The 21,794-nt window shown below is 38.7% G+C and overlaps 1 protein-coding gene across 23 annotated transcripts in view; it reads left to right on the top strand.

Annotated features, from left to right (window-relative positions):
• Positions 1–21,794, top strand: part of DLG2 (discs large MAGUK scaffold protein 2) — a 1,023,852-nt gene that overhangs the window by 920,851 nt on the left and 81,207 nt on the right. For all 23 annotated transcript variants that reach the window (XM_071556365.1, XM_071556356.1, XM_071556345.1 and 20 more), the window contains one exon: positions 5,325–5,439. In XM_071556365.1, the coding sequence (XP_071412466.1) occupies positions 5,325–5,439 (115 nt within the window). The remainder of the gene's footprint in view (positions 1–5,324; positions 5,440–21,794) is intronic.

The following is a 21,794-nucleotide window of genomic DNA, read 5'->3' as shown; positions in this document are numbered from 1 at the left end:
GATAAAGTTCTTTAATTAATGCCTTCCTAGTTTGGGAGGGGCTTTTTTAAAGCGTTGTAATCTGTTAAAATTGGACAGTACAAGTTTAACTTTCCAGTTCAAGTCTCTACTTTTTAATAAATCTGTTATCATCCAGAACCAAACAGTGATTATCCTGACTTACACAGAAAAGCAAATTTTGATACCTGCTGACAGAAAGGATTGTTGTCCCTCTAAAGGTGCCAGCACTAAAAGTGTTCAAGCTAATAAAGATTTGGACTGGGATGCTGAACTATTATTTTCACTATTGTATCATATGTCAGCATTTCAGTTTCTTAACTATGCTTTACTTGTAGCATCAGGGCTTTTTTGTTATCTTGTTCTCCAAATTCGATCTATACTGCAGTCTTTGTTATAAACATAAAAGTGAAAAATATCAGTAATGTAGCTTTTTAAAATTCTACAACTTTTTCTAGTAGAAAAGCTGCAGCACATTTTTTCATTTTGCATAGCTATTCTTTATTGCTATGACCAAAAAGTAGCATCAAGCCATCAGATATAATAGCTCTGTCTTTACTATTTTTAGATTTAGCAATTATTTGATGTTGATGTTTGCTTTCCTGTATTCAGTTTCAGTCTCTGACTTCCAAGTCTTTTTTTATATGCTCAAGTGTCATAGCCTTTTAGGCCACTTTTGAGCTCCCTTGGAGAATTTGAAACTGAAATTTCAATATACTGCTTATATTGATAGAAAAAGTCCTTTGTCCCTGTATATGAAAGGACTTAGGTCACAGAAAAACTCATGCCAAACTGTCCGTATTGTCTGTGAATCCACCACAGATCTCACAAACTCATGATATTTGGAGACACTTGTCATGTGTGGAGAGGCTGAAGTGTTAAGTAATTGTACTCACACAGGCTCACATATCAAATCTGATTGTGGACCGTCAAAGACCGCACATAGGAAACTCAAAAGGGAAGGGTGTCTGTGTGTTAAAACAATTCCTGTCCACCGTGTAGGTACCCACTTGCACAGTTGTTAGAGGGGTTGGCAGGATTTTAGACATCTAAATCACTTCAGCAGTAAGAATGTTGTCTGCATTCCCTCAGGTGCTAAAGTGGATTAGGCAAGATTTTGTGGATCAAGGTTTTGATCTTAACCAGCTAAACATGAAATTGAAGTGTATTACTCTTCAAACTTGTGAGTTTAGATGGGTTTTTTAATGTGACTGGTCATTTGCCTTGCTTTGATTTCTCAGTATGTGAGCTAAGGACAAGGTTCAAGGTGTTAAAAGTTTACTTCCAAAGATCTGTCCTGTCCTTTCAACATGTCCAAATGCTTTGGAAAGGGAAATTATTGATATTTGAAGGTTAAAATATGTATGAGCCCTAGATATAGCACTTACCAAGGTGTTGGGATGAGATAGCAGGAGATGCACCAGCTCCCTGTCCGTATATTCAGTCTTAGGAGTCCTGTATGAAGCAGGCAAACATCACTTATTCAAACTGGTGTCTGTATTTGAGAAATACGCTGGTTTGGCCTTGGTTGGCTTGGGGGCAATTCACACCATAATAATTCAAGATGACCCTTCTCGCTCTCCTGACTGTACAGGGAGTTGAACAGAGTCAACATTAGAAAACAGACTCTTGGAAAAATGGGAATTTTCTTGTGGAAGCGTGCAGAGCCAAATATGCCAATGGCCAGAGCCCTGAAATTAGGTCTTACTTTCCCTGTAGCTGAAGCATTCCTCACAGCTGCAATCTCCTCTCCCACATGCAATGCCACTAGCTCCACCTCTCCAGGGGCAATGAGTTATATCCATATGTTTGGAACAGCCAAATTCAGGTCTACCTGCAATGCCATGAGGCCTGAGCTAGCTCTAAAGTGGGGTATGAACAAACTCTTTGCTCCATCCCATTTGCCTTGTTCCTTACAGCAACAATCCCAGAGCCACAGGCCAGCACAAAACATTAGTCTAGCATAGCTTTATCAGTTCTTAAGTTGCCAGAGTTTTTTAGATCATTAGTAAATCATGCAAATCCATCGCATATGGATTTCAGGAAGTTAAATTTGGGAAGTTCTGCTAATGAAGCATTCCAGCAGCAACACATTCTTTGTTCTCCATTTCCTGAAAGAGAATGAAATTATTCAATCAACTTTAATTGTAATTTTTGTCATCATGTCACAACCTCAGTGTCCTTTTAATTGTGTAGGGGCCTTTAAAGTGTATTTTTTACATCTGGTGCTGAATCTGAAGGAAGCATGAAGTGTTTTTTCTGGACTTTAGCACTGCCCTTATTCACACCTAGCAAATGCAAAGCCATTAGGAAACAGCTCCCCTGGAATGACTCCACACACAAAGAAGTGTTAAGAAGAAAGGACTTTTCCCAGTAGGCAGAACTACTCTGATGGCAAAATATCACTGTTTCTTTTTCTGTTCACATTTCAAATGCATCTGTCACTATAGTGTCTAGGAATCAGTAGAACTAGGAGGGGTAAGTTCAAAGAATTTGATTTGAGCTGGGTTAGATACTGCCTGCATTGATGGCCATGCAATTTTTGGTCCAGGCATTTGTCAGAAGAAAGGGACTAGTGTACATTTCAATATTTTTAATGTATAAATATGAAGGTACTTTGGAAAAATATGGCCCCATAAATTTGGTTATTTCCAAATTATCTCAAGAGCACAAAATAACAGAACTTCCATCACCCAGTTATTAGACATTTTTTAAGATGTGTTGCAGTTTCAAAAGGTCTTCAGATAGAGAGATTACTGAATTCAGGATGAATTTACAGTCAGTTAAAATCAGTTAAATTACAAGTGTGCTCTGACATCAGAACACAAACAATAATATCATCATCTAACCAAGCTGTAGTCATTTGAGTATCTCATGAAATGATGTTGCAAATAGCTGGATGCTGCACTTAAGAGAGTCAGATTTTCAGTCCTCTCTTCTCACTCTCCAGATTGGTGTCCAAATCTGGGAGTTACTCCCACACCTCACATACAGAGTCAGCCTGGGATGTGGTTGCTTATTAAAGGGGAAGTTGCTCTACTGTAGATCATTCATATCTTTAGCCTTGTTCGGATGTAAAGCATACACTTTACATTTACTGCATTTTTCAATGTATCCACCATAAGTGAAAGAGACCTAGTAATAGCATTCTGTCTATATGCATAGGATTGATACTGTATGAGGAAGAGAAACACAAGCTTTTGATCCTTAAGATCACCTTTCCTAGTTTCCAAGAAGAAATGTTACATTTGTTATTATGAAATATAAGCTAAACAAAGCCTTGCTCAGAAGAAGATTATTTGCTAAATAAATTCTAAAGCAGAGGATTAGTACAAATATGACTCACATAAAGCAAACTTAAATCCTACACTGGAACAAGCACTTCAAAACTAAACTCCACTTAAAAAAAAAAACAACACAGGATTGTAGGAGCCTTAGTTCACTGAGGATTTGGGCTTTTAAATCTCTGAGAAGTTTAAAGATGTACTCTAGGCAAAAGAAATGAGCAAGAAACAAGAAACAGGATAGATCTAAAATACTGTCTGCATGTAGGAGTGTCTCTTCTCCCAAAATACAGAATTTCAGTTGCAATCAGTGAAGTCATAGGTACGTGGGAAGAGTGAACAGTCTTATACCACAGCAGTGGTTTCCAGCTGACTAGCAAAGTAGCCGCTGTCACTTAACAAACTAAATAGGTAATGCCAAGGAAGCTTAATGGAAAGGGAGGTAAAAAGCATCAAGAAAAAACCCCAAACACAAACCCCCAAATCGAACTACTGCTAAGCCAGCTTGAAGGTAGCTAGTGTCTATACCAAATATAGGATCTTGTAAAGGTCAGGTGTTTTTATCCAATGAAAAGTTAAAGGGCACTGAATAAAATGAATTAGTTATTGCAAAGCATCTAGATATTCTGGGAACCAATCCAGTGGGAACAGCAAATGATCAAACCAAAATAATACCGAGATTTCTGCTAGGAGAAAATGTGAATATTGCTGTCTTACAGCATTCTCATGTAGCTCCAACAGCAACTAACAGGATGCAGACCAATGGGTTATAAATGTGCTGTAAAGATTTATTTACTTAAACAGAGAGGTGGAGAGATCTGGCAGGATGTACCTCCATCCTTTAAGGGAGGAAACCTTGCACTGCTGTTTTACTCGTGCTCTAGCCTTGTTGTGGGGAAAGGGACCCTTCTTTTGGAGGCATCAGTGGGAATAAAACATTAAGATGCAGAGAATATCTCCTTTTAGCTGGCAGCAATCTACGTCTTACTCTTCAAAGTGTCACTGACTCATTGAAATATATTCTGTATAGCCCCTCTAGTTAGTCTTCTAGCTCATGTCAGTAGATTTCCCAGGTTTAGGTTGAAATATGACTCTCTGTGTGTCTGGAGCATTGCCTGTAGGTTTTCAGTTTCAAGCAATTAGAGCTTGTCTCCAAAACTTCAACCAAACCAAAACTCAGCCCATTAGGTCACATGATGAGCAAGGGTTACATGCCAGCAGAAGGGACCATTGACCAGGGTGTATGAGGGTTGTGTCCTCTCAGAGAGGAGCCTTATCAAACGATAAACCTCTAGCTGAATCCTTCCTCCAACACTCATCCCATGTTGCTGGCCAGCAGGTTGCAACATTTTACAAAGCTACCAGCAGAGCTATGGAGGAGAACAAGGTGAGGGAGATAGTTTTGTGCTATTAGCTGGCTATTAATTAGCTGCTATTAGGTTTGTCGTTTCTGGGAGCCCTTCCACCCTAAGACCAAGTTATGGCTCCACTTATTTAAAAGAAACATAGCCCAAACCTCAGTGGGCAGAGTAAATTAGGTAGCTAATTGCTCATACAATGATTTGACAGCTGCTTTGGGGATGATTAGACTTGGAGATACCTCCTTCAGTTTGATGGAATTTTACAGCAAATGCTTGACACATCAGTAATTTCAGTGCACCATCCCACTGTCCCTAACAAGGTATCAGATTATTTAGAAGGAGGAATGATGCAGTGGAAAACTGCTTTCAACAGCCTTTCTACTGACAGAAAGATATTTGGTAACACACTTAAAACCTCCTTCACTTTCTTGAAATTGCAGGACAGTAAGTCTATCTATCAGACCCGTCACCTAGTCAGTGCTGAAATGTTCATGTACCACCATAAAGAGGGCACATATTTACCTGGGGTAATACATTAATGCAAGGTCCTATTAGACCTGAGATTCAGGACATGCTTTACACTCATTAATTTAATATTAATTTACATTTAGCAGCCCTAATGATTATATAGGTCAAGAAAACTAAAATATCTTTGTTCTCTGGGGTTTTCTTATCTCCGTAGAGTACGCTCGATTTGAGGCAAAAATCCATGACCTGCGTGAGCAGATGATGAATCACAGCATGAGTTCTGGGTCCGGCTCCCTGAGGACTAATCAGAAGAGGTCACTGTATGTCAGGTAAGCAGGAACAGATTTCTCCTGGGAATTTGTTTGCAGCTACCTTGTCTATGCCTGATGTGTGTTGTTAGTTCAGCAAGGCGGGAAAGAAGTTTGAAGAACTGCATTGAAATTGAATTGAGAAATGCATCAATTTTACAAGCACAGCAGCATTAACGTGAAAATTGGATAAAAGCCCTATTTGCCCTGTTGCTTAATCTGACTGTTTCAAGTCATTTGCAAAGAGTGTCATAATTTTATAGTGATTTGGGTTTATGAGATGAAAGTTTCTTACCAGTTAATAGCTCTTATGATATCTGAGAAGGATATCATGGTGTAATGACTCTATGTGTTTCTGTGTGGGGTCTTGCCCAGACATGGAAATGACTGTTCTCAGAAAGACACTTTTTCTCCAAGACCTTTTTTTTTCACAAAGCAAGAACTGTTATATGCTTTTCTCAATGTGTGGCAATCTGCTGCTACCTCCTTGCATGTGTTTATCCTTTCATCAGTTTATGTTGCAAAGATACCATGTACCTAGCAAGATAAAATATGCAGATGAGATGGTAAACAAGTTGGTGTACATAGCTTAAATGGGGTAGTAATTAACATGGGAATTGCTTAACTGTGAGCAGTGGTTGCAGTTTTGCTTTGACTGTACAAGTCTATTGCCATAGTCTTTGCTGGGTGAAAGACTGGGTGTTGCCCAGTTGCCTCAGCAAAGTTCTTGCTGTCCTTCACACCTTTTGGGACTCATGGAGACTCGAGCTCTGGGTCAAGTATTTTAATAATCTTTATAATTATGCTTCTCTAGGCTTTCATTTTCAACCCCTGCCTTCCCCCCTCCAGCCTCCCCATGCTCAGCATACAGTTTGAAATTCCTGGCAATCATGAAGTAGAGGAAAGCAATTTGTCATCCTCTAAGCAGTAATAATTTTTCACAGGGGAGCTAATTCAGGTGATAACATTGCAGAGATCCAATTAAGGCTGAATTCTACATTTTGTCATTATGATCTCTGCATGAAGGGGTAAGGTAGCAGAAAAGGAAGTGAAAACTTAAATGTTAGCGTGAATGGTCTTATTCTAGTGGGCAGCAACCACATGAAGCACTAATTGGTACTGCTGCCAGAAAAAGCAAGGACTGCAGGGATATGGATCACTGTTACCAGTGATCTGGCTGTTGTCAGGTTGGAAGTGTTCTGGTTTACAACACATCTCTAACCTTCTCTCACCTGAAGTAGTTTTTTTCCAGACCAAGCACACAGTGACTTTGTTGTCAAGAGATCTGGTCAGCTTCCTAATTGTGCATTTTATGGAAAGCTACAAATAGATGTTTAGGGATCAATCCAAGCTTACTTTACTTGAGGTAAGGTAGGAACACAAAATGTGGGGAGCAATGGTACAACAAATTCAAGGCAGTGATTGCAGGTTAATTGGGGTGTACACATAAAGGGCTAACCCAGGGTCCTGAACAACTTACTGGTTTGAGCTGCAGCAAAGCTGAATTACCCGTGTATTGACCTGGTGAGGTCTGCTAAGAACTGAGGCTTATTAACTTGCACACCGAGCCAAGCTGAGTTGTCTGTACTGCATCTGGACTAGCCTAGTTTTTTTCTGTGTGTTATTGCTCCATGCACACCGATGAGCCTGGTTTTCTGCTAGTTCATGAAGTCTGGCTGTGGTCTGTCTTCACTAAGCTGCTATGTCCTGGTGCTTCACTGCAGGAGTCTTTGATGCCTTAGCTGCTTATTTAAATAGCACTTCACCACAAATGCAAAACCTGTTCTTTTATTCCAGAGTTGTTCCAACAAGTGCCCCAAACCTCTGAATCAGAAACCCACAAGAGCCTCAGTCACTTTTGTTAGCATATATTTTTGCATTCAAACCCACACAGTTGGCTGTGTCCACATCTAAGCAGTCCGTTTGAGAGGCTCTGTATTTTACATATTATTATAATGTGTTCGTAGTGCAGTAACACCTGCAGCATTGTGCCCAGCACTGTGAGTTTAATTCATATACACTAAATACAAAGGTAATTTATGTCTATGTTAGGCACTAAGGAAAAAATAAATATGGGTTCAAAAATGTGCTTGTTTTGAGCAGTGAAAATTTTCTCTTTATGGATAAACCCTTTACAGCCAGGAACCCATGTGAAAATCTGGGATCTAGCATTTGGTTTCTATTCTTACAACTATGTTGACATGTCTATTTCAATGGATTATTTTGGTCAGCATGTGCAAGAGAACTAGGGGTAAATTACCATATGTTGCTGTAAATCTGTAGCTGTAATGCCAAGTTTATGATTCAAGTTTTCTGTTTTCCTTTCTTCATAGTGTTATGTATGTAGTAGTGTATGATATAATGATTTTGTTGTCCTTCACTGAGTGTGCCAAGCATAGTTATTTTTTAGTCAGAGAGCTTAATCAAAGTGAGTAACTATATTCTAGGCAAGGAAAAGTATGACATTTCAGGAGAGAATGGAGCAGTAGGAAATGCTGTTAATCCCTCTGGGAACCCACAGCCTCTGTGCCACTAAATCTCTCTGTTGAGGAAAAATACAAAAAAAGAAAAAGCAGAAAGTGAAGGAATAGATATGAAACATAGAAAGTGTTATTTTTATGCTGTATTTGGTGGTGAAAGTGAATGAATTTAAACTGAATTCAATAACTGAAATAATGGGCTAAAAAAATTTCAGCTATTATCATTTTAAGTCATTGGAATTCTGTCATCAGTTCATGATTAATGAGGGAAGTAAACAAACCTATCGCCAGCTAAATGTGCTATATCCATACATAGAAGGGTCTTTAGTGGTTCTTATGCAAATTCATATCTTCCTTTTTGTCTCTCTGGCTCAAGGTTTTAATATCTGTGCTTGTTAGATTATATATTTGTATTTCTTGAAATGAATACATGGTTTGCTTTGTCCTCCTATGTCCATATCAATAGTCAGATTTCACAGGCTACATATGGTTACTGTTGCTACTCTTGGGAAATGCCAGATCATGTTATTTAACTCACAGACTATGGAACATTATAGGCTTTTGAAGAATTAAGCATCAGAGAAGTAGAGTCCTTTAAAAATTTCTGTGAATTCATGCAGCCCCTGAAATTTTAATATAAAATTGCCAAGCTTTGGAGGAAACTGAGAGCTTAAGGATTTTTCCTGTGACTTTACTAGTTTCATCCTGAGCTTAAAGTACTTCTGTTAGATTTTTGAGGGTAAAAGTAGATACTTCAGTAATTGTTACTAGACATACAAAGAAAAGGTTTTCAGCAATCATCTGACATCTAAGGCTGCTATCTTAGAGTCTGTTGGTTTACAGATGAAAAATAGTTAGGTATTCCTAGAATAAGAAGGCACTGCACCTTTTAAGCCTTATTCAAACTAGACAGCTTCTGAAATGTTTATATGTAAAAACTCCAGTTGTCCAAAGCCACAACTAGGCACTGTGGAGGTGTATAACACTCTGCAGAAAAAACTCAAAAGCTTCACATCCTCCCTAGCCCTTTCATTGCCATTTCCCTGTTTAAAATCTGTTCAGTGCTGTCAGTGACCAATGTCAGTCCACCTCATCATGTCTCATTGTGGTCCTTTTGAAGGGACTGGTTGAGATTACTGAAATGCAGATATATCTACATCATCACTACTTTCAAATGTATCTGCACAATTTGAACGATACAGTTGGCTGTAAAGGTGGAGATGAAAATCAGAGCTGGGACAGGACTGCATCCAGCTGTATTGTCAGAAGTGGTTCTGCAGCTGCCTCTCCACTGTACAGGGAACAAGATTACAGTGGGAAGTAGGCCCAAGGGCAGAGCCTCTTCCCAATAAAATAAAGATTATTATGATCAATGCTTTTGTTCTATTCATGGCACACTATTTATTAAAACTGTGCACAGAGTAAGCAGGTGCCTCTTAGTCCACTACATTTTTGTCTTCTTCTAGCTGGAATTAGTGCTAAGCACTTCATAGCTTTGATAGATACATTCTGTACAAACACATAGTATTATGTATTAAAAATTAATATGTTCTGGTTCATTTTTTATTGAGCCATGAGGAAAGAATCTGAAGATTTACTATAGCAGGAAAAAGGAAGGCAAGGCCAAGATATTTTGGGTTATTTACTCTGAATCCCAGTACAATGAATTCTCCATTAGGTATTAGACACCTTTATACAGATTTCCTGAACTTAGAAATTAGCATGTACCTGTATCATAGTGTCTCCCTCCTTCCTTTCACATGACACATAGAATCATAGAATGGTTGGAAGGGACCTTAAAGATCATCTAGTTCCAGCCCCTCTGCCATGGGCAGGGACATCTTTCACGAGAGAAATTGATTTTCAACACATCACAGGAATTCTCGCTCATAAAGTTTGGTTGAGGTAGTTTGTGAAGATTGAATCTGGTATCCAGGGCTGGGTTTATGCAATGCCTGTTAAGCTACTGTTCAGTCTCCCTGTCTTCTTTGAGCTAGTGAACCCCTACAGGCCCCTGAACTTCAGGTTAGGGGTCCATGGGCAAAATTCTCCTGGGAAGCTGCACAGCTGGTTGCAATGCAGTCTGAAATCCACATGAGAAATGCAGCCTTGGAGACGTGGTGGTAGTGAAACCTGAACACATGATAGCGTCAGTCTGGGTCATGGAAAGCTCAACTGTGTAGGTATGGAAGGAGAAATGTGATAAAGATACAATTGCATCAGGGATTTTCAGAAGGAAGTACTAAGGCAACAAGAAAGAGGTATGAAATGTTCATAACTAAATACTCATTACAAGGAGAGGGAATATTTTTCTTGAGAGGTATATGTGTACATACATGTGTGTATATATATATATAAAGAGAATCCAAATGGATATGTTAGTGTTAAATATATGCTATATCTACATACACACTGCAAAAAACTTCACTTAAGCTAGTTGCCTAGTGTCTCTCTTGAGTCAATGGAGTGCACTTGGCACTTTCAGAGTACAATTCATCTCATCCAGAAGTAGACATTGAAAATTGCTCAGGCGAATCATGCCCTAAAAATGTCTGTTTGTCACAGTTGAGTGGAAGAAGCCTCAGGTGATTAGCTGAGATGTAAACATCTATATTAGAGACACTTCAAGTTGTGTGACCTGAATCCCACCCACACTGAAAATCTTTCTTTCGCTCTCACACACATGCACAGCATATTCACATATACATATGTACAAGAAGCTGTAATATCAGGCTTTCCAGCCGTTGTCTGTGCATTCTTCTGCAATGTAGCTTTGAAACACTGACAATCTAGTTTAATTAGGCTGGTTTGTTCCTCATATTCTTATCTCCCAGGATTCCTTCAGAATTAATTTGTCACTTTAGTTAGTGCTTCTGAGAATCCACATATGCTCAGTGCATGGTCATCAAGCTGGATGAGTTTATGACTCCAACATCTCACTGTAGTTTCTTTCAGGATTCAGAGCACTGTAGGTCAATCCAGATTTCTGGAGAGCAAATCTGAGTGAGTTTGGCACCACATTATTTTTTTGTTTTAATGAGGAAATAGCTATGGCTTACATAGCCATGCCTGTACTTTAATAGCATGATAGAACTATTAGAATTCCCTTTACTGAACAGTAAGTGGAAGAGAGTGAAATTTTAGTACAGGTTGTTCACCCACCTCAGATTCCTAGGCAATTGAATGGTCCAAATTATAGCACAAAATGGAAACATGCATTCAGAAAATTTGTCATAAGTGGCATAATGCAGACATGTTCGGAAATGGCCAGAGAGGTACGCACATAAACTGCACCCCTGAAATAGCTTATTAGACTTGAAATTCCTTTTCAGACTGGAAAATTGAAACCTGCTTGGAATGTTACTCATTTAACATGTCCTGGTTGAGTTTCTGAATATTCAATCACTGCACTTTTTAGCAGTTCTTCCTCTTAGTATAGATTCTTTTCCAGATCCTCCTGACACCAGTATTCTTACTGGCATCAGTGAGAGCTGCTTGGATTCAGAACCAAGGAAATATTGTAAATATTTTATTTTTTCAAAGCAAAGAGGGTCACACTGTGTGTTTGAGAGACCTTTTCCCCAGAGGGAAGTTTAGAACCTGAACTGTATCACCGAAAAACTATTCACTCAGATCTTTATTAATTATCAGAAACACAGAGGCACAGCAAAGATGAGGATATGCTGGAATACAAGAATCACCTAAGGCAATGGGCAATAAATCCAGTAGTTATTATTTAATACTTTGGATTTCATTTTTAGAGCAAGAACATATGGCTTACAGAACATGCGATTATCTGTAAAATGAAGAAGGAAGATGACAGCAATGCATGTCTTTGGCAAAGCAAGTGTAGTATTTTCTTACAAAATTCAAACTGTTTCTGTGCTTAGAGGCATTTACAAAAATTACCATGTTCCTCTTTCTGCTGCTAAGAACAGGGTAAAGAAGAAATTAAAAATTGCAACTGAAAAATGAAGAATGGAGAATATCTGGAAAGAGACTGTTTTTTTGAGTGTTTTCTTAAGGTGGCCTCTCACTGATGTCAGTGGGAGCTGTAAGCATTTCACACTTCTTTATGTTATGTCTGTGAAATTTTCACAGGTCCTTAAAGGAAGTGTCTTAACTAATAACTGAAGTGTCTTAAAACTCACAATGGTGATGCCACTCTCAGCTGTAAGATGGATGTGAGAATTATTAATCTGGGACTACTCACAATTCAAAGACCTTCGGGCTTATAATTTGACAGCATTCTGGTGCTAAAAAAACTTACTCTGAAATGTGATGCTGTAAATATAAGAATATGCCTCAGCAGTAAGCTAGAACTGTAAAAATCAATATATTTGATATATAGTCACTTGAAACTATAACCACTATAAGCTACTACAGTTTTTCCTAACACTACGTTTCTTATTCATCTGATACCTTTTTGCCGTGTTGGTACTAATGAACAGTTAAGCAAAAATTAGGTTTGTTTGCAATTTTTAATAACATTTCACAGACAAAAGAAGAAGCAGTTAATGGAGAGTGAAAACTGAACACGTAAACACATCAGTCAAACAGCCTTATCTCGGCATCCGACATCAGATCTTTTCTTCACATCTTCATGTTTATCATTGCTGCTTTTAGGTAACAAGTATGAAATGAGTTCACCTGATTCCTTCCAGAGACGTGGGTGCAATACACTGTTAGCTGCAGCATGGACCTACAGCCCAGCAAGCCTTTTGTCAATGTATGTTTCTCCAGTTGTGTCAGAAATTAAAAAAAAAAAAGCAGATTTATTTCTATGTGGCTTTGCAAATCATTGACTACTTTGTGTTCAAAATTGTGAGCTAATGCAAGCAGTACTGATCACCTCGAAGGACTGAGCCCCATGTGAATATATCACAGCCTTCAATAATCTGAGATAATAAGCTCTGCCTAAAGTTCAGAATAGAAAACAGAATATAAAGCAGCTCCTTAACATTCTTGCCTAACTCATCTTATCTTTATATTATAACTAAAACTTGTTGGATTTTAAATAACTGCCTGAAACCTGGAATCATGTAATCAGTGCTGAATTATTGACGCCTGCTGAAACAACTTTGCTATTAGCAACTTTAGTGGGCATAAATAGTACATATTTCTGGCCATTTTCCTTGTTGTTCTGTTTCATAAGCTATTAAAATATTGTCCTAGAACAGGTAATGTGCTTAATATGATGTCTGCTCTACAGAAGCAGCACACCTTTTTCTTTTCTTTAGAGATGCTGTAATAGCTTTTCATTGCACATATATTCTGCTTTCCAGTTCCCTAGAGGGACTGCCTGCTTTCTGCTCCAGAGACTAGAAAGTGTCAGCTAGAATAATATCCAAGCCAGAAGATGATAAGAATGAAGATCTTGGTCACCTATGGGAATATGATTTGTTTGAAATTTTTATAACCAAGATAGACACAGTTTCAGCCTCATTTCTAAGCAGAGACTCAGAACATGATCCATTGGTGCAGGGGGGTGGAGGTGAAAGTGAAGATAAACTGTCTGTGGCTTAAAATGGCTGAAAGTGAGTCAGCAAAACATGCATTTAAGCTGTGTCTGTTCTATGTGAAAAAGCAGTCTTATCCAACAAATAGTGGCTTATGATGTTTCCATGTCAACAGCTATAATAGGACACGACCAGTTTGTGCAGTTCTCAGCTGGAAAATACAAGACAGTAAGTTAGACCACAAACATAGAGAAGTAAGCCCACTGAAATAAAAGCTTATGTGAATACAGTCAAAAGTTGTAAATCTAAATATGTTCATTGTCACATAGCACAGTGGCCAATATGAGAGAAAGAAGTAAGATGCTCAGCCCTCTTGAAGAGTTTCCTACCTGAAATCTTATACAGAAAAGTCATAAAGCCACTGTAGAACAGGGTCTCCAAATCAGTCATATTGAAATACAATCGAGAACAGTGCTGAAACAGGACATAGTGCTGAAATGGGCAGTGGCAATTCCCATTCAAAGTTGCTTTCAGTAAAGAGGATCTGTGATTCCCTGCCCATCCACTCTTGTAACAGGGATAAAAGTACTGAATCAGAAAGATCAGGTCCTCTCAGGACTCACTGACATCACGTTGAATAGATCCTGGTTTAGATACAGCTAGTTTACCATTTTTGCTATATGTGGTGGTTGTGTGGAACTGGTCAATACTTAAAGCTGGTGTCCAAGGGGACACAGTTCAGTGTGCCAGCCCCACAGGCTGCTGTACCCATGGCAGGTCTTGCACTGCTTGCTGTGCCTCTGTCCCTCTTGCACACCAATCTCGACAAGTAGGATTTGATCCTCTCTGCATGTGCCGCATATTCAGAACAAATGGAGTAAAACATTATTTCGGAGATTAACACATCTATGTGCCTGTGTATATGTGTGTGTACATCTGCATTCTGGCATGTCTCCAACTTCATCTCTTATGAAGACTCTCATTGTGCCTCACACTTCTCTTACAAATTCATACTCAAATTGCTTTATCTACTAGTGTAGCAAATAAAAGAAGACTATCAGAGTTATCTGGTGAAGAATTTGCCAGATGTTCCTCACTAACTAGGAATAATAACTAAACATTCACCCTCTTTCCATAGACTCCATTTCTTATGGTTTTTAATTGACTTTGCAGGCAACCACATTCCTTCCTCCAACACACCTGCACAGCATCACATAATACCTACTCCTATACAAAGCCCTGCTTGCAGAGGAGGCAATAACGTGTTGCTGTTTCTCCTCCCACATCTTCCTTCTAGTTGTTCAAGAGAGTCCTGGCATAGTGGGCAGCAGCTGAAAGCTTAGTGAAAAAATTAAGGCAGAAACAGTTATCTGACAACATAGAAGGTTTGAGATTTCTTATAACCTCGTATTTCTAACACTTAGATTTTAGTTACATCAGGTGGGAATGTTTTTTACCTTGAGGTGTTGCTAATGATGTATGTCCTCCCCATTTCCAAAAAATATCAATATTTATTCCATTCTGGGAGCCAGAAAGATCTGGGGTGGTGGTGGTGTTTTATTTTTTTTCTTTTAAAAGCACTATCTCTGCAGCCAAGTTTTATCTTTTTGCTGTCCATGAGACATTTTATAGTCCAAGTAGAGGCTGCAGTGACCCACTGTAGTAATTACTCCTTTCTGCAGAGACTGTAAGACAATTTATACAGGAAAAGATCATAGGTTATCAATGACAAAATGGAAGCACAGCCTAATGGCCATCGAGCAGTATTTTGCCTCTTTCTTGCAAATGGCTCAAAATGTAAACCCATATTTCAGTCCTTTCAGCTGTTCTCCTCCATACCCAGCCAGTCCAGGCTGTCATTTTCCATGTTGTTGAGAATGCTTCAGGAACTATTCTGGTGAAAAGTCAAGTTTAGATATGAAAAATGTCTGTGGTTTCTTCATGTATTTCTCTACAAGGAAACAGATATCTGTGGGAAACCATCCTGAAAACAGATTGAGACTAGACAGAATCAAAACCATTTTCAGTAGCACTGCAGGAAACATGGTAGAAGCAATGTTTCTAACAGGGTTTGCAGATTCAAAATGCAATCACCTCTTCAGTATAAGCATTGAAAGTGATTTTTCCTTTGCTGTACTGGCTGTTGGAGCATTACCACATCCACTGAGAGCTATTGTGGCAAGAAGGCTCTGCTGCAGGGAGCAGCTGTTGGTGTAATGTCCTGTGAGATATCCTGGAAAGCACCTTTCTTCTCCAAGTTATTCTTTCCAGTGTTTCATCCAGACATGGCATTACAGCAGCATTTTAATGACATCCAGTTGTTACTAATTTAATAACAAATTCATCACATTATTAAATAACTTAATGCTATATATTCTTTAGGACTCCAGTGTCTGGTCCTCACTTCAATCCTGCCCTTCTTTACAGAAAAAAGGATGAGCTGCAGTGACATTGGCAAGGCCAGAACAAGGTTCCTAAATCCTCTGTCAGAGTTGTGGGTAACAGCATGACTTCAGATCTGATTCACATAGTTTCATTCTGCTTAAGTTAACCCCAACTAAACTCCAGTTAGTCATCAGTCTTTACCCTGGTTTAACCCAGAATCACAAGATGTTCCAGGAATAAAAATCAGAATTCTTCCTTCATCATTGATATTTGCATGTGGATTCATATTGAAAGCCTTGTGAACTTCAGCAGATCTTTCAGCAAAACTGAGCCGGACATGAATTTTCTTGCTAAGTCTTTGCAAGTCTATTCCTCTACATATACTTAAATAATTAACTAGAATATCATTAAGAGAAACAAAATAATAATTAATAGAAGTGGACCCTTTCACACTTCATGTAAATTTCTGTGTTGGGCTTGCTATCCCGTCAAGGTCTAGTGGTTACTGCTAAAAGATGATAGGTCAGTTTTCAGTCTGCAGCTCATTACATCTCCTGATGAAGGTGCAGTAACCATAGGGGATAAACTTTCATACAAAACAGATATAAAACCTGGCAGAGGTGAGTTTCATGGGTTTAGTGGCAAATAACTGTTGTTTCATGTAATTCCGATCTCATTCGTCAAATGCCTGAGAATTCATTTTGATATCTGAAAGATATGCTGCCTTTTCCCACATAGGCAAATAAGTTTTTATTACAGCTATTGTGTTGATGTTATCATCTTTTATTTTCTTGATGTTTTCAGAACTGTAGTTTACCTTCTTTGTATTATTGTTTGATGCTAAAATTTAGAATATTTTCAAACAGAACATACTTGGACATACAAGGATTTCTTTTTGTCCTCTGTGATCAATTTATCTTTCTTCTTCTGTCTGCTGCATCACAGGCAGACAGTCATTCACTTAGAAATAATCTCCTGTAGGGTTACTTTATGAATATCAAAACAATTTAAAAATTTGGATAAAATTCAACAGATAGTTTTGCCTTTAATGAGGATTGCAGCAGCTTTGGCTGCAAGGTATCTGGAGAAAATAATGTAAAAGAAATAGTCAGCAGACAGGATGTTTTTCCTCATTGAAAGCATGAAAGAATAGGCAATTTGACTGAATTAATGACTCAAACATTATCCAGTGTAATGCCAGAACCTTTGCTGAATTTAGAGCCTGTAGAAAATTGGGTTGTTTTCTTCTTAATAGAGTATGAAAATCTTGTATGGTAGGTGGATTTTCAGCTAACTTTAGTCTAAAGACATCAGGCTTGGACAGTCATAAGCATATATACCATTTTATTGTGGACAGTGTGAAGAAGGATCAAAGTTTCCTTTTCCGAAACTTCTTAATTGCTATCATTTCCTTACTTCAGTGCAATAGCTTTTAATTTGCATTAAGATGAGTGAAAGGAAAATCCCTGCTTGGTTTGTTGGCATTTGAATTTTTGGGAAAGAACACTTCAATTATACTCAGGTTTCAGTGCTGCTTTTTTAGGAAACTTTATAAAATATTAAGTTGCTGCAGTTGCATTTTTAGTGTTCCATCTATGGAAATGCACTTATATACCTGAGCACGTTACACAAAAGATTTGCATTCATTGTTCCACAAGTTGCCTTCAGATCTAAATATATTCCAGTGTTACAGAGGGCATCAGTTTGAAATGGAATTTTTTTTAGCTTTAGGAAGAGATGACAGATAAGTATATGGAATGTGGGAAATACTCTAGATATGTTTATTAAACATTTCATAATAATGACATCTTCTAAAAAATCAGCAAAACCCATCTGTAGTTGATATGACTAATGATAATGTGGTGTGAATCAAGGAATCATATGCTGCCTTAGCTCAGACAAAAGTCTTAATGCTGGCAAGAATTTTACTCCATGTTACCATTTAGAAGTGCTCTACCTGTTTAAAGAACACAAAGAATTTTCCACTCTGAGTTCTTTCTTCAGCAAGATAAGTGGTGTCATTCTGAAACTGAGGAGCTCAGAATCTGCCTTGATTTAGGACCTAAAGATACACTGTTATTTTTAGAGAGATATGGAGTGATGCTGAAAGACTACAATGAGCTGTTTGTCCATTGTAGTACATCCACTTACAGTTATTGGAGATAAATAGATTTTGAATAAATCATCTCCAGCTCTTTCAGTCACCAAACTCTGGAGAGTATGACATCAAACTGCATCTGAAATTTCTGAATTAGATAGTGAGAAAAGCAGTTGGATTTTTCCTATTGCAGCCAAATGAAAAAGGACATTCACCAGAGGCAGCATGTCTAATGGAATCAGAAGAGTGCTACTAATGCTTCAGTTTCAGATCAGTATGACCCAGGCTCTGGTTGTAGTTGTGAAGTGTCATAAACAAGAAAACCCCAACAGGTTTAAGAAAAGGATAATCCAGTATCTCTCTCCCTGACTTCTGACATATTATTAAGGCACTGGAACTATAAATCATGAAGATAACTCTGTTGAGAACATATCACTACATCTTTTTCTTTGAAAATGTGTCACATATCAGCCTTCCATCCATTTCTACTATGAGAAGTAGAACCAAGAAAAGTAAAATTATGGAGATTGCAGTACTGTTACTTCTCTGCAGAGCTGTTCTGGAAATGAGCTGATAGTAATCCAAGCTTAGTGGAATCTCATCTGAGGTATAGCCTTCTAAGTCGAGGACTTTGTCTTTTCAGTCAGCAAAAAAGGAGTATTTCTTGTAATTGTGTCTTTATTATATACCAAAAAGGCTACACCCACAAGAGAGGTTGAGGAAAACAATGTTTGTGCTCTCTTTGGGTACTGCTAGGAAGCAAACTTGCTGATGTTTAGGTCAAATACTTCAGTAAGATTCTCTCTGAGTGATATTTATATCAGAAACTTTACAATCTCTCAAAGTGAAACACTGGGTAAGGTTTTCTTGTTGAACTTTATCTCTGATCACACTGTGTACATGATAATAGGAATTTATGGGGTAAAGATCATTTAATAAATCAGCTGTGCAGATTATTCTTGCAAGAATGAAGTACCAGCAGAAGCAATTTAGTATAATTAGATCTGGAGAGGTGTTTTTATGAAATTATAAATACTTTTTAGATAAACATAATAGTCTGAGACAAAGATTCTGTATTTCTGTGAATTACATTTTCCTAGTATGTGTACAGAATAATCTAATCATCTCCAATTACAAGAATAATTGAAACTTTGAGATTATGAACTAATTTTTGAATTTATTTTCTGATTTCTTAGCATTTTCATCTGCCAGTGTTTTGCTTGACATAGATTTTGCTCATGACTGATTAACTGGTAATTTTCCTTGGTAAAACAAAAAACTTAATGTTTATAGCTTTGAGTTGCTGAGAATCATATGAGTATCATATAAAAGTTTGGGTTGAAATGGACCTTAAAGATCATCGAGTTCCAACCTCCTTGCCACAGGGAGGGACACCTTCCACTAGATCAGATTGGTCAAAGCCCCATCCAACCTGGTCTTGAATATTTCCAGGGATGGGGCATCCACAGCTTCTGTGGACAACCTGTACCAGTGCCTTTCCACTGTCACAGTAAAGAATTTCTTCCTAATATCTAATCTAAACTTGCCCTTTGTCAATTTAAAGCCATTTCCCCTTTGTCCTATTACTACATGCCCCATCAAAAGTCCCTGTCCAGCTTTCTCGTATGCCCCCTTTAAGTACTAGAAGGTGCTGTAAGTCATCCTGCTTCTCTTATGAGCAAGAGAAAGTGATATTAGAGGGATGTGTATTGGGGTCACTCTTTATTGGGGTAATGTAGATTAGCTTTGCGGCTGTCAGAGGAGGCAGAGACAACTCAGGCTGCAGTGTGATCAGAAAACTCACTGAAGACAAAGGACTTTGTTTTTAGTAACAGCTTCACTTTTATCTGCTCCTGTATATAACATGCCAGTACACTATTGGTCAGTAGTTCACCTAACACACATGGAAAGATTCTACTGGTTACAAGAAGTCCACATTCTATAGGTAGCACTCTGGTCCTTAAGGATGCAATCATTAATCGCCCCAGAATTTAAGAGACACACACACACTGTCTGTCAGCCCAACAGATGTGTTTGCTGTTTCTATTTCCTCTTATGTGCCTGATGAGAATACCTTGCCTCCTGGAGGGAAAACGGGTCCTATTCCCTCTACACAAGGGTTAAGTACCTCCCAGAGCACAAGCCACCAAAACATACATGGAACAAGGAGGTGTCTTCCCTCAGTGAGGAATTCTTGTGCATGTGGATAGTCACAGTATATTAAAGGACCAAGGCTACTAAACCTGTGTGGAAGACTTCCACATAGTCAGCACTATGGACATCTAATCATGGATAGTCCTGTAGTCAGATCAATAATTTTAGATTTAGAAAGCTGGAGTTTGTTTTCCTTCTCTACCAGCCATTCCCGTGGTGTCCTAGAACAAACAATAACCCTCCCACCAACTTTGGCTGCCTAATGCTTAGCTTGTCTCCTCCAGGACTCACAGGACCTGTAGAGCTGCCCCCCAGGGTGTGATTCCATGACTCATGACAAGATTAGTCTGTTTGAGTGCAGGACTTGGCACTTGTCCTTCTTGATTCCTGTTGGCCACGTTGACCAGCCATACATAATGGGCATAGACCTTGGGACAGGCATTCCATGATAGATCCCTGTAATACCCTACTTTACACTGTCCTCCAGGTAGAGTATGACTCATTAACCACAACCTTCTGAGGCTGATATCTGGCCAGTCTTTTACCCAACTAGTTGTCCATCCATCTGGACCATAATGCTCTAGCTTGGATACAGGAATATTTCTGACCACAAGAATATTTCCTGATACAAGAATCAGAAGTCTTATAAAGGTCAAGGAGATGACATCCAGTGTTCACTTTCATCCACAAACACATTCATTTTATTCTAGATGGTAATCAAGTCTCCCAGACATGAAATACCCATGGTCATTTCATGCTCACTGTTCCCAGTCCTCTTTTTCTCCTCTTTAGTAGAAATTTGATCCAAATGGTTTCGCTCCTTGACTTTTTATGTCACTAAAGGAAAGCTGACCTGTCTGTAGTTTTGTAAATCACTTCACCTTTTTTAGAAGGTGGTTTTGACATTTCCAGTCATTTGGAACTGCCATTGATCTCCACAACCTTTCAAAGGTGACAGAAGTCTGGCTGTGACATTGGCCAGTTCTCTCCACCCCCTTGGACACAACTCATCAGGTCCCATGAACCTACATGGGTCAAGTTCAATCACCAGCCACTGCTGGTCATTCTTATTCCTGAACTGCATCTCCAGGCACAGCACTCCGGCAGACCTTATTGGTGAAGTCTGGGACAAGGAAGATGTTGAGCTGATCAGCCATATCTGTGTCTGCTGCCACCCGTGCCATTCCACAAGAGACTCACATTTTCTTTGTTCAGCCTTTCTAGTAATGTAGGTGTAAAAGCTCCTGTTGATCTTGACACTTCTGGCAAGGCTCAACCTAAGCAGAGCTTTGGCTTTCCTGAAACCAGTGCTTACATGCTTAGGCAATGTTTCTAAATTCCTCCTGTGTAGCTGGCCCTGTTTCCACCCCTGTATACTGCACTTTTGCATATACATGGTGTGCCAGTGATCAAACATCACACAGTGGTATCTTCCCAGTAGTTCAAATATTTTTAAAAAGTACAAGTTACATCTTTCTTTTGCTCGTATTCCATCTGCTCCCTATACATTAAATCATAGAATCATTATGGTTGGGAAAGACCTCTAAGGTCATTCTGTCCAACCATTAACCCAGCACTGCCAGGACCACCACTAAACTATGTCCCTGAGCACCGCATCTACACACTTTCTGAGCACATTCAGGGACAGTGATTCCACCATTTTCCTCGTCTACAAGATATTTTCCATCATGACTTTTCTTATGCTCTAATTGGTTCACATACATGAAATATACATGTGAGTTGAAATTATTATCACTCTGTTCTTGCTCTATCTGTCTCTTTAGTGTTGTATTTAGATGG

This window comes from Pithys albifrons, chromosome 1 (genome assembly GCF_047495875.1).
Source record: "Pithys albifrons albifrons isolate INPA30051 chromosome 1, PitAlb_v1, whole genome shotgun sequence".
Taxonomy (NCBI): Eukaryota; Metazoa; Chordata; class Aves; order Passeriformes; family Thamnophilidae; genus Pithys; species Pithys albifrons.
Note: the sequence above shows the minus strand (reverse complement) of the source record. Positions and strands in the feature narration are given on the sequence as shown.